This window comes from Epargyreus clarus, unplaced genomic scaffold (genome assembly GCF_041222505.1).
Source record: "Epargyreus clarus isolate Ecla_fem2 unplaced genomic scaffold, WU_Ecla_fem_2.2 ptg000009l, whole genome shotgun sequence".
Lineage (NCBI taxonomy): Eukaryota > Metazoa > Arthropoda > Insecta > Lepidoptera > Hesperiidae > Epargyreus > Epargyreus clarus.
The window spans coordinates 1,207,464-1,222,309 of NW_027332217.1; the positions used below are offsets into that span (position 1 = coordinate 1,207,464).

A 14,846-nucleotide genomic window follows, 5' to 3' on the forward strand; every position below is an offset into this window, starting at 1 on the left:
ATATCAAGGTTCGATAGTTAACCCGAAAAATACCCAATGCTAGTAGTATGGAGACTTCCTTTTTATTTTAACTTTTTTTACTATTTGTTGTTATAGGGTCCATAGAAATATAAAATTCTAGTAATTGTAATAATTCTAGTACGGCAAAAAAATGCAGTGTAAACCTATTATTGAGCAAGAGATAGAGTCACGTGGCAGACGGACATATATCAAAGGTTTAGTAATAGCGTAGCGTTTATACCATCTGAGTACGGAACCCTAACAATTATTCGCCGATATCTGCCTGAAATTACCAGTTGAACTGATATTTACAGTTTTAGTTTTAATTGCACATGCTTGATCTCTTTCCGTTATTGGAAATGTTTTAAACAGATGATACGTGCATTGTAGATTTTTCACTGTTTGACCATTAAGTAAAAATATTTTAAACTTAGCTCTATAGAGAAGATAATCGAAAATGAGGGTGGAGGAAACGTCAATTTAAGACTACACTACTATATGTAGAATCAAGGTACAGCCCTTCGTGGTTTGACAGAGACACTACCTATTTCTGGCAAATAACAAAGGTTTAAATTAAAGCACCTCTACACTATTACAGTTTGATTTGAAACGAGCACCCTACCATACCCTTTATAACAAAACAGACTTAGTGTATCTCATGGAAACATATGAGGGATTCCAACTTAGTTCTTAGGTTGTTTAGGTAACACAATGCACCTGTGGTCAGAAAGATAGGTGTGATTCGACTCCAGGTGTAAAACCGTCGCACCTATTTCTGCATACAAAGCAGCATAAATATGCAAATGCATATTTCCGCAGTGTTAAGCGCTGCTGTTTTCTGAATAGATGGTTGTGGTAAACCTGATACGAGGCGTTCCAACTTACCCAGGGGTAGCAACGCATCTGTAACCGACCTCAGGTAGGACTCTAATCTTACCTGGGTTCGATTACAGATGTCCACGAACCGTAGGTAGACTGCAAGCTACGTGTCCTACTTCAATATTGTAAAAAATATAAAAATTGTCAGAAACAAAGTGTAATTGTAGCGGACTAAGCTTATGTAAGGGCTAACTAGCAAAAACTTAATAACTAGCAAGCTAAACACTAACAATAGAGTACAAAAAGCTGTTTGCTACGGCAATTAATTACCCCAACATGTGTTCGATACAAGTTGTGTGAAAATGGCGTTCAATGTAGTCAATTGGGTACAAACTACGTGTGTAGTACTCTCGTCACGTTTTTCAGAATAGCGGTGTAAGGCTGGTGTATAAAGTATTTTTTGTACTTTTTTATGGTGTTTCATAATAAGATTTTTACCTGATAATTTTCTTTTTTTTTATAATATAGGAGTAGCAGACGAACATGCAGTCCACCTGATGGTAAGTGGCTACTGCCGCCCATGGACATATGTAATCAACTCCAGTTAAGACGTGTGGCAAAGATACCGCCGGAGTCGAACCACAGAGGTCTCATCCACCTTGAAAAGTGGAAAAGTTGAAATTGTGGTAAGGTTTAGACCATTACACGAGGTTTTAGTATGGTAAGAATCCCACATAACCCTGTGTCGCTCCCACGGCACCTTTCGAAGGTTTCCCCCTCGTTAACAAAAAAAAAAAGGTTTAGACAATTGCACGAGATATACCAACTTAGTAATTTATTAAGATTTTTGTGTTTTGTCTAAAAACGAAATTGGAACGTCTTCAAACCAGAACTCAGCTCGCTTAACACTGCAGTAAGGTAACCTTTGCAGATGTATATAGGTATGTAGCACATAAAAAGGTATTCAACGAATGTAGAACGAGGTTCAGATATAAATGAAACTGGCAACTTACGAAGCGGGTCGGTGGTGAATGGGTCGGAGAGCAAAGTTCACCATTAACCTTTCCACTATTGATCTGATTACACTGCACGGCTTCAGCCTACTTCTTTACTGGTAAATTGAAGTGTTTGTCGGTTTATAATAACTACATTTCTACTTATTTTCCTTTATACGTGTTTTTTATTTTTATTTTCCCACTAGACGATTATGACATGATACATCTATGTTGCTGTTTTTTAATAACCGTCACATTTGAATATGCATATTTTTTTTATTTTCTCTGTTTTAAGCATATTGTTGTTGTAAATGACACTGACTGCATGCTTATCTGCTACTTCTATATTTTCTCTATAAAATATAGCTACACTTGCTGTCAACAAAACAAATAGATACCACTTTTTCTGTGCCTACAATACAATCTTTGTTTAAGATACAGTAAAGGAAGACATATGCTAGGATTGCCGGCGAACGGATGGAATCCATTCGCGAAATTGCCTATTTCCTTTATTCACTTGCGTGAAGGTCAGTAAAAAGGACATTGACTTTACAATTTGCAATATAAACAGCTTAATAACTGTAATCATTATACTTTATCAAATTGTAGTGTTGAAACAATTATTTCAAAATACAGTCAATTAAACATGATTTATACGGGCGAAATAAAAAATAACCTGGCAACATTTTAACGAATTGTAAATTTGACACATTTGTTTTTAAACTGTACTGTAATATTAGGACGAAAGCAACATTATAAAGAATTGACAATTTGACACATCATTTTTTTTAAACTGTACTGTAATATTAGGACGAAAGCAACATTATAAAGAATTGTCAATTTGACACATCTTTTTTTTTAAACTGTACTGTAATATTAGGACGAAAGCAACATTATAAAGAATTGTCAATTTGACACATCTTTTTTTTTAAACTGTACTGTAATATTAGGACGAATGCAACATTATAAAGAATTGTCAATTTGAGACATCATTTTTTTTAAACTGTACTGTAATATTAGGACGAAAGCAACATTATAAAGAATTGTCAATTTGACACATTTGTTTTTAAACTGTACTGTAATATTAGGACGAATGCAACATTATAAAGAATTGTCAGTTTGACACATCATTTTTTTAAACTGTACTGTAATATTAGGACGAAAGCAACATTATAAAGAATTGTCAATTTGACACATTTGTTTTTAAACTGTACTGTAATATTAGGATGAAAGCAACATTATAAAGACTTGTCAATTTGACACATCAACATTTTGAAAGCTGAATTGCAATATGAGGGCGATAAGGCCAACAAAATGCCAAGGATCCCATATAGTGGCCATGACTGCCTGGAATCGTGACAGTTTTGTAACAATTCATTTTTGACTCACCTACTTCAAAAACCGACTTAGGTAACACACGCATAGGCACTATGTGTTCGTTTATATACAAACAATTGAATCTTTAGAATCTCCGGGGTCCTGCTGAAAATTTTAGGACCTGGCACCATGGCACTGGTCAGAACCTACATTTTTAATTAACTTTAAATCTACAAGATCGTTATACACAAATAAACAAGTTAAGAAATGTTTTAAATGTACTCACTTGCAATAATACAGTCGGCCATCGCGCCCCGTATGCACCGTCCAGCCTTCTTTCAGTTCAGCCTGAAGCCTCTCCATCGCGGCCTCATCTTCCAGAGCACTCCTGGCTTCAAGCCTGGGACTGCCCCCCAATCTGGGACTCCCAAACTTGGGACTGGCGCCCAACTTGGGACTGTTAGAACTTGATGCCCCATCACTCAAGCTGGGACTGCCAGTGAGTCTAGACGTGAAGTTCGGGCTAGGATTGGGCCGTGGACTCGGGGCTAGTTTGGGACTGGCCGTGCCGCTGGGACCAGGCGACGATGACGCCTGCTGCAGCAGCATCGCTTTCACATCACTGCACCATTTTAGAGGTTATCTGAAAAGGAAATAACAAATTGATTATTAAAATTTTAACGTTCGATTACTTAGATTTCGAGACCACCAGTGCGACGTCCATCTTGCCATATAAATTAACAGCATTGTAAAGCAATGCTGTGTTTTGACTTGAAGGGTGTGGTAAGGAGAAATACCTATACTATGCGCTCTAGCTTAAGACTGCAATCCTACTTGCGATTCATAACAGTATTCCATACAATTTCCAATCAACGCCCCTAACGGCTTGTGTCAGAACTAGGAAATCGTATGAGCCAATACGTAAACAAATACCAAATCAGTCATATTTGTCAAAACGTACAAACTCATGGTAAGGGTACAGATGTACATGGGCGTAGAGAGAGTAGATTGTATGCTTTGCTACTTCCAAACTATAAAGTAACTACTTAACTACTGTGAAATACGGTTTTTTTCTATCTCGTCAGGTTGAAAACTGAAAGGATCGTGCCAAATGAAACGCTCCCTACGGCGAACTCTGAAACGGCAACACAGATTAAAACTGGCCACAAAAAGTCCGTTGGAAAATGCCGTCCAAATTGCTACGAAAAAGAAAAAAACACCTTTCCCGCGCAAACCGTAATCGCTGGAATGCGACGAGCTAAATATGAATGAAAATGGCCGCCATTCTCGCATGGCATTTTGTTTCGCGGTATTTTTTATTGGTCGCTCTATAAAGCGAGGGATTAGGATGTTTTCGTAAGTATTCCGTTTGTCGTCCCACGAAATCCGTAAATGTTGGCAAAAACCCATTCAGTATGCTCTCTCGTTATGATTAACCGCCAGCAAATTTCGCGGCGGCCATATTGTTCGCATTGCTTTTTAATACGCTTTTATTAGCTTCAGACGTATGTATGTTAGTATGTAACGGAATCTTTGAACATGATTTTAACCCCCTTCAAAACGTCGGATTAACTTGAAATTTGGCATACTTATTAAGGACCGATGACAATTCAATATTTTAAACATTCTGACCCGTTATCCTTACTAGGATAATCAGGATCAGCGATTTTTGTTTTCCTGAGACCCGGAAGGTCTGCGTTAAGACCAATAAAGGAATCTACCAGGCGCGCCGATCACCTAACCTAACCTAACCTGACCTGACCTGACCTGACCTGACCTGACCTGACCTGACCTCAACTTCGACGCGTCCGTTGTTAATAGCATCATGAAGCGGTGTCTCATCATCCTTATTCATTCAGCACTTCAACATCTGCACCTTCCTTTAACAAGATTTCCACTATTTCATTGTTCCCATTTCTTGCTGCCAAATGTAAAGGCATATATGATTTCAGCTCATCGTCATAGTCACAACTTATATTATTAACTCGAGCTGTAAAATTAATTAAACTACTAACAGTTTTAAAATCTCTGCAGGCAGCAGCAACACAAAGAGAAGAAATTCTAGAATTATTTTTGATATTAACATCATCATGCTGTAATATTAAATCGATGATTGGACGACGTCCTTTTGAAATGGCTAGATGTAAAGCAGTTGACCGTTTTTCTCTTGAGTATTGCCATCAGCGCCTGTTTTTAAAAGATGCTCTATCATCCTTTTTCCGTGATTACTTTTATCCAAGATAGAGGACCTGGGATATGGTATAAATTATGAAAGAAAGCAGTTAGCATTGGCAATTCGGATGTCATTCAACAACTCCTCTGGGATTTTCACGTTAACAATAAAAATAAACACCAATGTAAAACACCACTTCATACAGCTGTGTTAAACAATGACCCAATATTCATTTTTGCACTGCTAAGCAAAGATGCTGATGCTGATTCGAAAGATAAACTTGATAATACGCTACGTAATAATCGCTAAAATAATCACTAAAAAATGAAAAATAAATAATAGTTAAAAAAAACTAAAAAATACGCTTTTATAAAAAATTCGACCAAAAAATGAAAAATAAATAATAGTTTAAAAAAACTAAGAAAATACACTTTTTATAGAAAATCCAACTAAAAAATAGAAAATATTTTTTTTAAAATTTGAATTAAGAATAGTGTAAATAAGATAAAAATATTTTTTATTGTAAAAAAAGCGTGGGGTGCTTTTTAAGATATTATCAAAATGATAATCCTTCTACTCAATATCTATCAATAAAATATTTATAACTATTGACACCATGCACCCCACGCTTTTTTTACAATAAAAAATATTTTTATCTTATTTACACTATTCTTAATTCAAATTTAAAAAAAAATATTTTCTATTTTTTAGTTGGATTTTCTATAAAAAGTGTATTTTCTTAGTTTTTTTAAACTATTATTTATTTTTCATTTTTTGGTCGAATTTTTTATAAAAGCGTATTTTTTAGTTTTTTTTAACTACTATTTTTTATTTCACGTTACCGGCATAGATAAGTAAAGATTACTCACTCCTAACAAGAAAATGTACCCAGTTTTGAGAATTGAAATAGTTGCGTAAAAAAGTTTTGCCACGTCTCCGTGCTAAAAATGTCCCTAAAATATTTGAAATAATTATTTATTTATTACGTAAATTACGCATCATTAGCTATTTATTCGTAAATTTTCTCTAAAAATGTTTTTATTGGACAAGAATTCAATAAACGAAATAACTAATAAGCTGTTTGTGGTTTCATTCAATTTTAAGGCGGCGAAGTATCTTTACTAATCTATGGTTACCGGCTAATTTATTCATTATTCGTTTCTCGTCTCTTGAACATATTTTTTTACTTAGAAAATTTAAATTGGTGCTTTTACAAAGTTTGCGGATAGCTCGTGAGTTTATAACGTTCCTATTATTCATTGAAGAACGCCCTCGAGACTTTTATAAGAATGTGCGGTAAAAGAAAATCCATTATCTATTTTTGTTACGATTTATAAAATAATTATACATATTTTCGCCCGAAGCTTTCCATGTATATATTTAATGTAATTCATAATTGATTAAAAGTAGTAAATATAAATAAAAGGTTATTAAAAGATTATACTGAAGACAAAAACTATAATCTTAAATAAATATAAACACAAATACAACAAATGTAATGTTAAGTAATGTTTAAATGAATACAAAAAGTATAGAAAAAATAGAATAGATTTGTATTATTTTCAGTGCTTTAATTTTATTTGTGTTAGTTTAGAAAATTTACATTGTACTAGGTATCTACTATCTACCAATTTTCATATATTTATTTAACAGTACGTAACACAATATTGTCGGAAAACCTTATTAATACAGTTATCGTATAATTTCGGAATAAGTTAATCATAGTGGAGTCTTTCTTATAGTTTTATATAAATATTTGGAAATATAATGCCGAGATGATGAAGAACTTTATTTGGCATGTAGTTATAAACGCGATGTTTACCTTCACAGAACAAATATAAATTATTATGTAGGTACTAGCTGACCCTCAAACGTTGTGTTGACATATAAATAAAAAAAATGTTAAGGGTGAACAACCCTTATCACTTAGGGGTATGAAAAATAGATAGTAGCCGATTCTCAGACCTACTGAATATGTATATAAAATTTGGTGAAAATCGGTAAAGCCGTTTCGGAGGAGTACGGTAACTAACATTGTGACACGAGAATTTTATATATAACATTACGAATAAACGCATGACTTTTAACCTATCTATTGTGATGTCTATAAGCTTCTACCAACAAGTAAGGAAAACTAATTTACGAACGAACTTGTCATAATAGAATTTTTGGCAACAAAAATACTGAATATAAATTGCTGAAAAATAATAACGTAGCCATTAGTTACTTTCGTCCTTAAAATGGGCGTATAAAGATATTGCCCGACTACAAGAGAAAAGAGAGCGGATAGTAAAATTAATGCATTAAAAACCTAATTCTGCGTCATACGTAATGTAATTCGCGGTGTAAGAGTCAGATGAAGGTATGTACAAAAAATCAAAAATCGTTTTTTTTTCACAAAACGGTTTCCAATGTAGTCCTTTATGAAATAGCAAAACGACGTCACGCTATATTCAATATAAATAAAATACCGAATAAATAAAAATATATATAGTGTCTTTGTAAGCACCTATAAACATTTTTTTTTTCTTTAAAAAAAAAAAAAAAAAAAGTTTTCAAAGGTATGTGTAGTCTACCAATACGCACTTGGCCAGCGCGGTGGACTATGGCCTAATCCTTCTCACTCTGAGAGGAGACCCGTGCCCAGCAGTGGGACATTAATGGGTTGATGATGATGATAAACATTTTTTTTTATTATATCATTTACTGTACTCGTATATTGTCTCTATTAATAATCTGGTAAAAAATGAAGTGGCAAATTTTCACACTATTTTTGCTCTCCTGTAAAATTGACAAAATGTAGATACGTTCATCTGACTCTTTCACCGCGAATTTTACACGACCATATCACCTTTGAAACAAATGTTAGCTTAGTAGTTGGTCGGATTCTAATTCTAAATTGAGGATAAATGGTATTATAGTCTGCATACAGACAACATACCTAACATCAGATTCTACTTATTAGAACGCATAGTTAATTAAAATAATTTTAATATAACTAAATAATTACTGACGTAATTCTTTTCGCGCCCAATAGGATATGCTCTGTATTGCTCTACAGTTAGAGGTAAAATGGTAAGTAGACATTTAGAAATTAGACTATTTCATACATATGGAGCTCTGTCTGAAGAGTATTTGTAGCCTTAACTTCCTTAGAAAATAACATAAACGTACTTAACAAAAGCAGTAAAGAGACATGCTTCTCCGAGACGTTCTAGCTTAGTCCGCAGGCGTAACGGCGCGTTTCTGACCGACCTCAGGTAGGAATATAATCCTATTTGGGGTTGATTACAATTGTCTAAAGGCGACAGTAGCCCCTTACCATCAAGTGAACTGCAGCCTTGTTTGCTACTTCTATATTATAAAAAAAAACCTTTTACCGCTTATCGTTTACAGTCCTCCATCAGACAAGGAAAATCGGAAAGAATGAAACCCGAGGCGTCACTTTCAAAAAAGAATGTCTTTCAAAATGCCTCGGAAGCCATATTGAATCGTTTATTTTCTCGCCTTTTGATTATCTCCAAATATATCACGATAATGCGACATCAAAGGATATTATCATAATGATGTATATCCATATTAAAAAGACCCTTTTCGGTACTATATGATTATACATATGAATTTGAGTCTTTGAGTTAGTAAAAGACATACTTATCCGAGGCTTTCCAAGTTAGTCCTCATTGGTAATGATGCATCTCTAGGCGAACGCAGGTAGGACTTTAATTTTATCTGGTTTTGATTACAAATGCCTTTGGGCGGCAGTAGCCACTTACATTTTTTTTATAATATGCGAGTAGCAGACGTGCATGCAGTCTACCTAATAGTAAGTGGCTATTGCCACCCATGGACATCTGTAATCAACCCCAGATAGGATTAGGTATTCCTACCTGAGGTCGGCCACAGATGCGCCACTACCCTTGCGGACTGAGCTTGAACGCCTCGGAAAGGTATGTCTCCCTTACCACACTCTTCAAACCAGAACATAGCAGCGCTTAACACTGGAGTTATGAGGCAGAAATAGGTGTGGCGGTGGTGCCGCCGGAATCGAACCACAACGGGTTCTACAAACCTTGTTTGCTACTTCGGTATTTTAAAAAATACCTATTACAATGCTTGACTACCCTTGTTTACCCTTGTTTACCCATTTATGCAAACTTTTTCTCCTATTTCTAGATCTAGGTCTATTTCTGTCTTACAGCAGCAATGCTTGCTCTGCACTTACATTTGAAGCAAAGCAAACATGAGCGATTGACTACAAATGGAATCGTTATTTTTCCCCCTACTGATTACATCCAAAAACTTGGTCCGTCCAGATACTTTTAACATTTGATTAATATCTTTATTTATTATTCTACTTTCATCTAAATATCCAAACTACTAAGTGGGAAAGCCTATATTGGAGTTTATTGGAGTTTACTCCTTAAGAAACGATTTGAGTTATAAGGCCCGGTACGGAAATTTTATGAGGAGTAAAATCAAGTGTAACACGAAAAGTTGAGGCGTAACGGTAACCAAAATATGAATCAAGAGTGCTTTTATTAATTTAAAATACAGTAAGTTCAAATCCCATATGAAAGTAATTATTACAATAAAAATAATTAGCAATATATAAAACATTAAAACGTCATTAACTAATTTGTTTACATTTTTGCATAAATTAAGTTATAGGTTGAATCATTTATAAACACTGTGAAAAATATGAACATTGGCGCCATAATATGATTAACAATCTTTTATGAACGTTTTTAAAGAAGAGTAACATATAAAATCAGTAAGCAATTGAATAAGATATAATATTAGCAAAATAAGTTTTTAACATAAAGAGGCTTTTGTAAGTTACTGATATATTAATTTAACTTATAAAAATGGATGCATTATTGATCAGCACCATCTATCAACGATAAACGGGCAAAATCAAAACAGTATTATTTAATATTTATTACAGAATTATTGCTAATGAATTATGTTCAAAATAAGTTATATAAAATTAGCAATACGTTTTAAATGAATTCTAGAATTATAAAACATTCAGAAACAATCCAAATTACATATAATAACATGTTTATTGAGTCTCATATAAATTTCATCCGTAAATTGCAACAAGGATATTTTATAGATGGCAAAGAAATTATAATTATTAAGTTTTAAGTTATAAAACGTTTAACATTGTTTTAAATATAAATAATTATATTATATTAAAATTTACTTTAATATAAACAATTATATTAAGTTACCATTATAATATTTGGAACCAAAATACATAGATTGATAAACTTGCAAACTTACAATTTATAAAACTTGCCACTAGATGGCGCTATTTTATATTATTTTGTAACATACTTTATGTAATACGCATTATTGAAGTAATATAAATAATCCGAATAATTACAGATATATGTTTGTTTCTCTTATCATTTTAGCAGATGCGTTCATTTACCTACCCTTTTTTCTATTCGATATATATCATAATTATCATTCGTAAGGAGTAAACTCCAATCGTGCGTCGTAGCTGACACACACACACTTTTTTAATTAGAAGTATCATGAAATATTTTAGATTACTAAGTAGGTATACGAGTATTGTGTATAAAAATATTTATATACCTTCTTTTATCTTATACGAGTGCAAAAGACATAATATAGGATACCCTAATCAACCAAAAAAAAAGAAGCAACATCAAAGCAAGCCTTCGTTATTGCCCCAGATAACGGCGTGATTACAGCTTGCAACTGGGCCACTACAGGCAACAACCAAACGATCGCTAATTCGGAATGCCTTGGAAACACTATGGAACTGCAACCTCTTTTATATATGTTTTAGCTCTTGTTTGAAGTTCCTTTCGGCACGGTTTGGGAAAAGTAATTTAATAGATTTTTTAGTATGAATAGAAATTGCGCGTATCAACGTAACATAATTTTAAGTACGAAACGCAATTGCGCGCGTCGAAGTTCCGCACGTGTGTAACAGATAATTATGTTTGTAATATTTACTTTTATTTATTGTTCCTGTGCTCAATTATATAAATTTGTTTAAATGTAAAAAATGTTATACATCTATTGGTCCACTTTGAAACCTGAGAACTTTATCAAAATATTTAAACAAAGCTTGGCAACATCGACTTCTTTTTATCTTTTTAGAAGTGCGAAAGGCACAGAACATCAAAGCAAGCCTGTTATTGCCCCAGATAACGGCGTGATTACAGCTTGCAACTGTGCCACTACAGGCACCAACCAAACGATCGCTAATTCGGAATGCCTTGGAAACACTGAAAACTGCAGCCTCTGTTGTATTTATTTCAGTTGTTTATTATTTCATGTTGAAGTTATGCTCTTTTAGCATGGTTGGGAGAACAGATATTTAAATTTTTTAGCGTGGATAAACTGTTGTATTTATTTCAGCTTTCTTTTTAAGATGAAAATGATGCTTCTATATACATAGTCGTAGATTAGGATATCATGGTGCAATGAATAAGCATGCAAATATATAAACACTCAGATCTACAACAGGAATTTAATTTAAACACTAAGGTCTAAGGTGATGTATATAGTATGAAGTGACCATCTTAATCCTCTGGAATGGCAACGCGTCTGAGATCGGCTTAAGAACATTGTACCTAATGTGTGAACTATACCTACAAATAGCAGTGATAGCCTAGCGGTTAAGAAACTCGGCCTCTTGATCGAGAGATCCGAGGTTCAAATCCCAGGCACGCCTCTGGTTTTTGAAAGTTATGTGCGTATTAGAAATTAATTACCACTTGCTTAAACGGTGAAGGAAAACATCGCGAGGAAACCTGCATGAGACCCGTGCCCAGCAGTGAGACAGTAATGGGTTGATGATGATGACCTAATGTGAAGTTTGGCGGTAGTAACCTCTTACCACACTCTTACCATTAGGTGGACTGCATGCTTGTTTATTACTCCATTCTTTTAAAAAGATGCCTGGCCGGGGATCGAACTTGATCCATACGAAGGCAGTTATGTTAAAAATCTTACGTAACCACGTTGTTTTACTCCAATTGATGCCCAAGATGAAATAAAATGCTCATTTTTATTTTTAAAGCGATATTTAATATTTTATAAATGTACTAGCTGACCCGGCAAACGTTGTGTTGCCATAAATAACAAAATGGTAAGGATGAACAACCCTTATTGCTTAGGGGTATGAAGAATAGATAGTAGCTGATTCTCAAACCTACTGAATATGCATATAAAATTTGGTGAAAATCGTTAAAGCCGTTTTGGAGGAGTACGGTAACTAACAATGTGACACAAGAATTTTATATATAAGATTTAATTCTACAGAATTATATCTCCAAAATAATAAACATAGTACGAGTACATATTCTCCAGGCTACTTCATTACTTAATTAGGAAACATCTTTAGTATTTTTCTGTATAAGTCTCCAAACTTTTCGTAAAGTACTCAGGACTTATAAGTCCTCAGTACCTTACTAAACTTCGTCCACACATTATCCCTATAAGCCACTGGTGTCATGAGCATGACAAACTATGAGGCTTACAAATTAGGAACATGCGCCTCCGAGACAGATTATAGAGTAGGCCACATAGAAGAGACGTCTGGCAAGAGAATTACTTTCTTTACTATTTTCATTTATTGTTTATATGAAGAAGGTCTTTACTATTTTCATGTTACCAAAAAATATGTATAATGACAAATAAATTTTGCTACCCCAAAACCTAGGTTTGAAATATTACTGAAGTGGAATGAACTTTGGTGAACAATATTGCACGATAAATTATTTAATTTATAAGGAGGAAGCGTCGAAGCGTAATTTCAATACGACAGTACTTTACTACGCACTAACAGCTATTCATGGTCACGACGAAAAGTCAAAAATCATATTATCTTAGGGACCATAACATATGTCTATGAAAGACAAATACCACTTAACATCATGTATGACACATATACTTTGCATTAAAATATAAAGCGGACTTCGCGCGTTACGTCCGTATCCCACGTCCCTTCTGCGTGGCCTCCCCACTGAGTCCTCTTAGTTAATGGTCCATGTAAGCGACGGTTATTTACAACTTTGCTGCTAACTTTTTACTCATATTTTACACAACCATATCCACTTAATATACAAGATGTTCTAACTTGGCTGATGTCGCTCCTAACGCATCTGTGGCTATCTCAGGTGCGGTTACAATCCTCGTAGGAATTGTTAATAATTGATGAGATGAGATGATGGGGTAGTTAGTTATAAGAGGGTAGCGTAAATACCTTCTCAATGGAGGAACACTTAGATATATAAATTTTATAGTAAATATATTTTGGTAAATCAGCAAGCAAAATCAGCCCATTTCTGCCCTACTGTTGGGCACAGATCATAATCACAGGCTATAATCAAAATTGCTGGCCAAATACATGTTAAATTTCTTACGCATTTAAGAACTTTTTTAGATAAATCCCAGATAAATATAAATATATTTTCTCACGTTGTTTTCCTTCACCGTTAAAGCAAGTAATTAATTTCTTTATAATTTTTCATTCATTTAATTTTTTTTATAATATAGGAGTAACAGACGAGCATGGACTGCAGACCTGATGGTAAGTGTTAGATATTCCTAACTGAGGTCGGCCACAGATGCGCCGCTACCCCTGAGGACTAAGCTGGAACGCCTCGGAAAAGTATGTCTCCCTTACCACACCCTTCAAAACGGAACACAACAGCGCCTAACACTGCTGTTATTAGGCAGAAATAAGTGTGGCGGTGGTGCCGCCGGAGTCGAACCACAAAGGGTTTTACCACCTTCACAACGCACCTTCTTATACGCACATAACTTTAAAAATCAGAAGTGCAGTGCCCAGGAATCGAACCTCGGACCGTACGATTCTGATACCAAATTTCCAGTCACTAGGCCACGGGTTCAAGTATAACAAGTAACGACGTTTGAACTCAATAACTTTGTACATTCCGTGACAAGTAAGTTAGTTGTGTTAGCACACATTCTGTAGGTAAAGTTAGGACCAAAGGGTTGACGTCAGCTATGTGTGGAATCTTTGAAGGATATAGTTAGGTCTTTGGTTATAAGTCAGAAGGTAAATATGTTTGTATAGGTGTGTAGGTACACAATTATATGTATCGATTAATTAATAAACGAATAACACATACTTTTAAATCTAAGTGTAAAAGGAAGATTTTATTTAAATAAAATATTAACACAAATGCTTTCAAAAGTTATTCTACTTACTCCACGGACGCTGGTACTGAAAAATATTATATTTTTTTTCATTTTCTGAAATTACGCTAAGCTTGGAACTCTACCAAATATATTTTTAAAATTTTAATATGTTTGGAGTGTAAAAGTGTAAAGGGTAGCATAGAGTTTTGTTTTTACATATTAGAAAATACCGCGTCAAAGTTCTTTAAAAATGTCATTCAAAGTATAAAGCAAATGGTATCCAAAATGGGTCAGTATAAAATTGAAAATGTCAAATTCTATAATATACTTCCTTCTATAGAACCACATCGTCTATTTGTCGTATTTGTTGTGTTTGTTTGTTTGTCTTTAAT

The 14,846-nt window shown here is 34.2% G+C and overlaps 1 protein-coding gene across 1 annotated transcript in view; it reads right to left on the bottom strand.

The window, feature by feature from the left end:
* LOC140744719 (uncharacterized) overlaps positions 1-14,846 on the bottom strand; it is a 229,740-nt gene that overhangs the window by 146,116 nt on the left and 68,778 nt on the right. The window contains exon 2 of the mRNA XM_073076359.1: positions 3,418-3,774. Within this exon, the coding sequence (XP_072932460.1) occupies positions 3,418-3,740 (323 nt within the window). The 5' untranslated portion in view covers positions 3,741-3,774. The remainder of the gene's footprint in view (positions 1-3,417; positions 3,775-14,846) is intronic.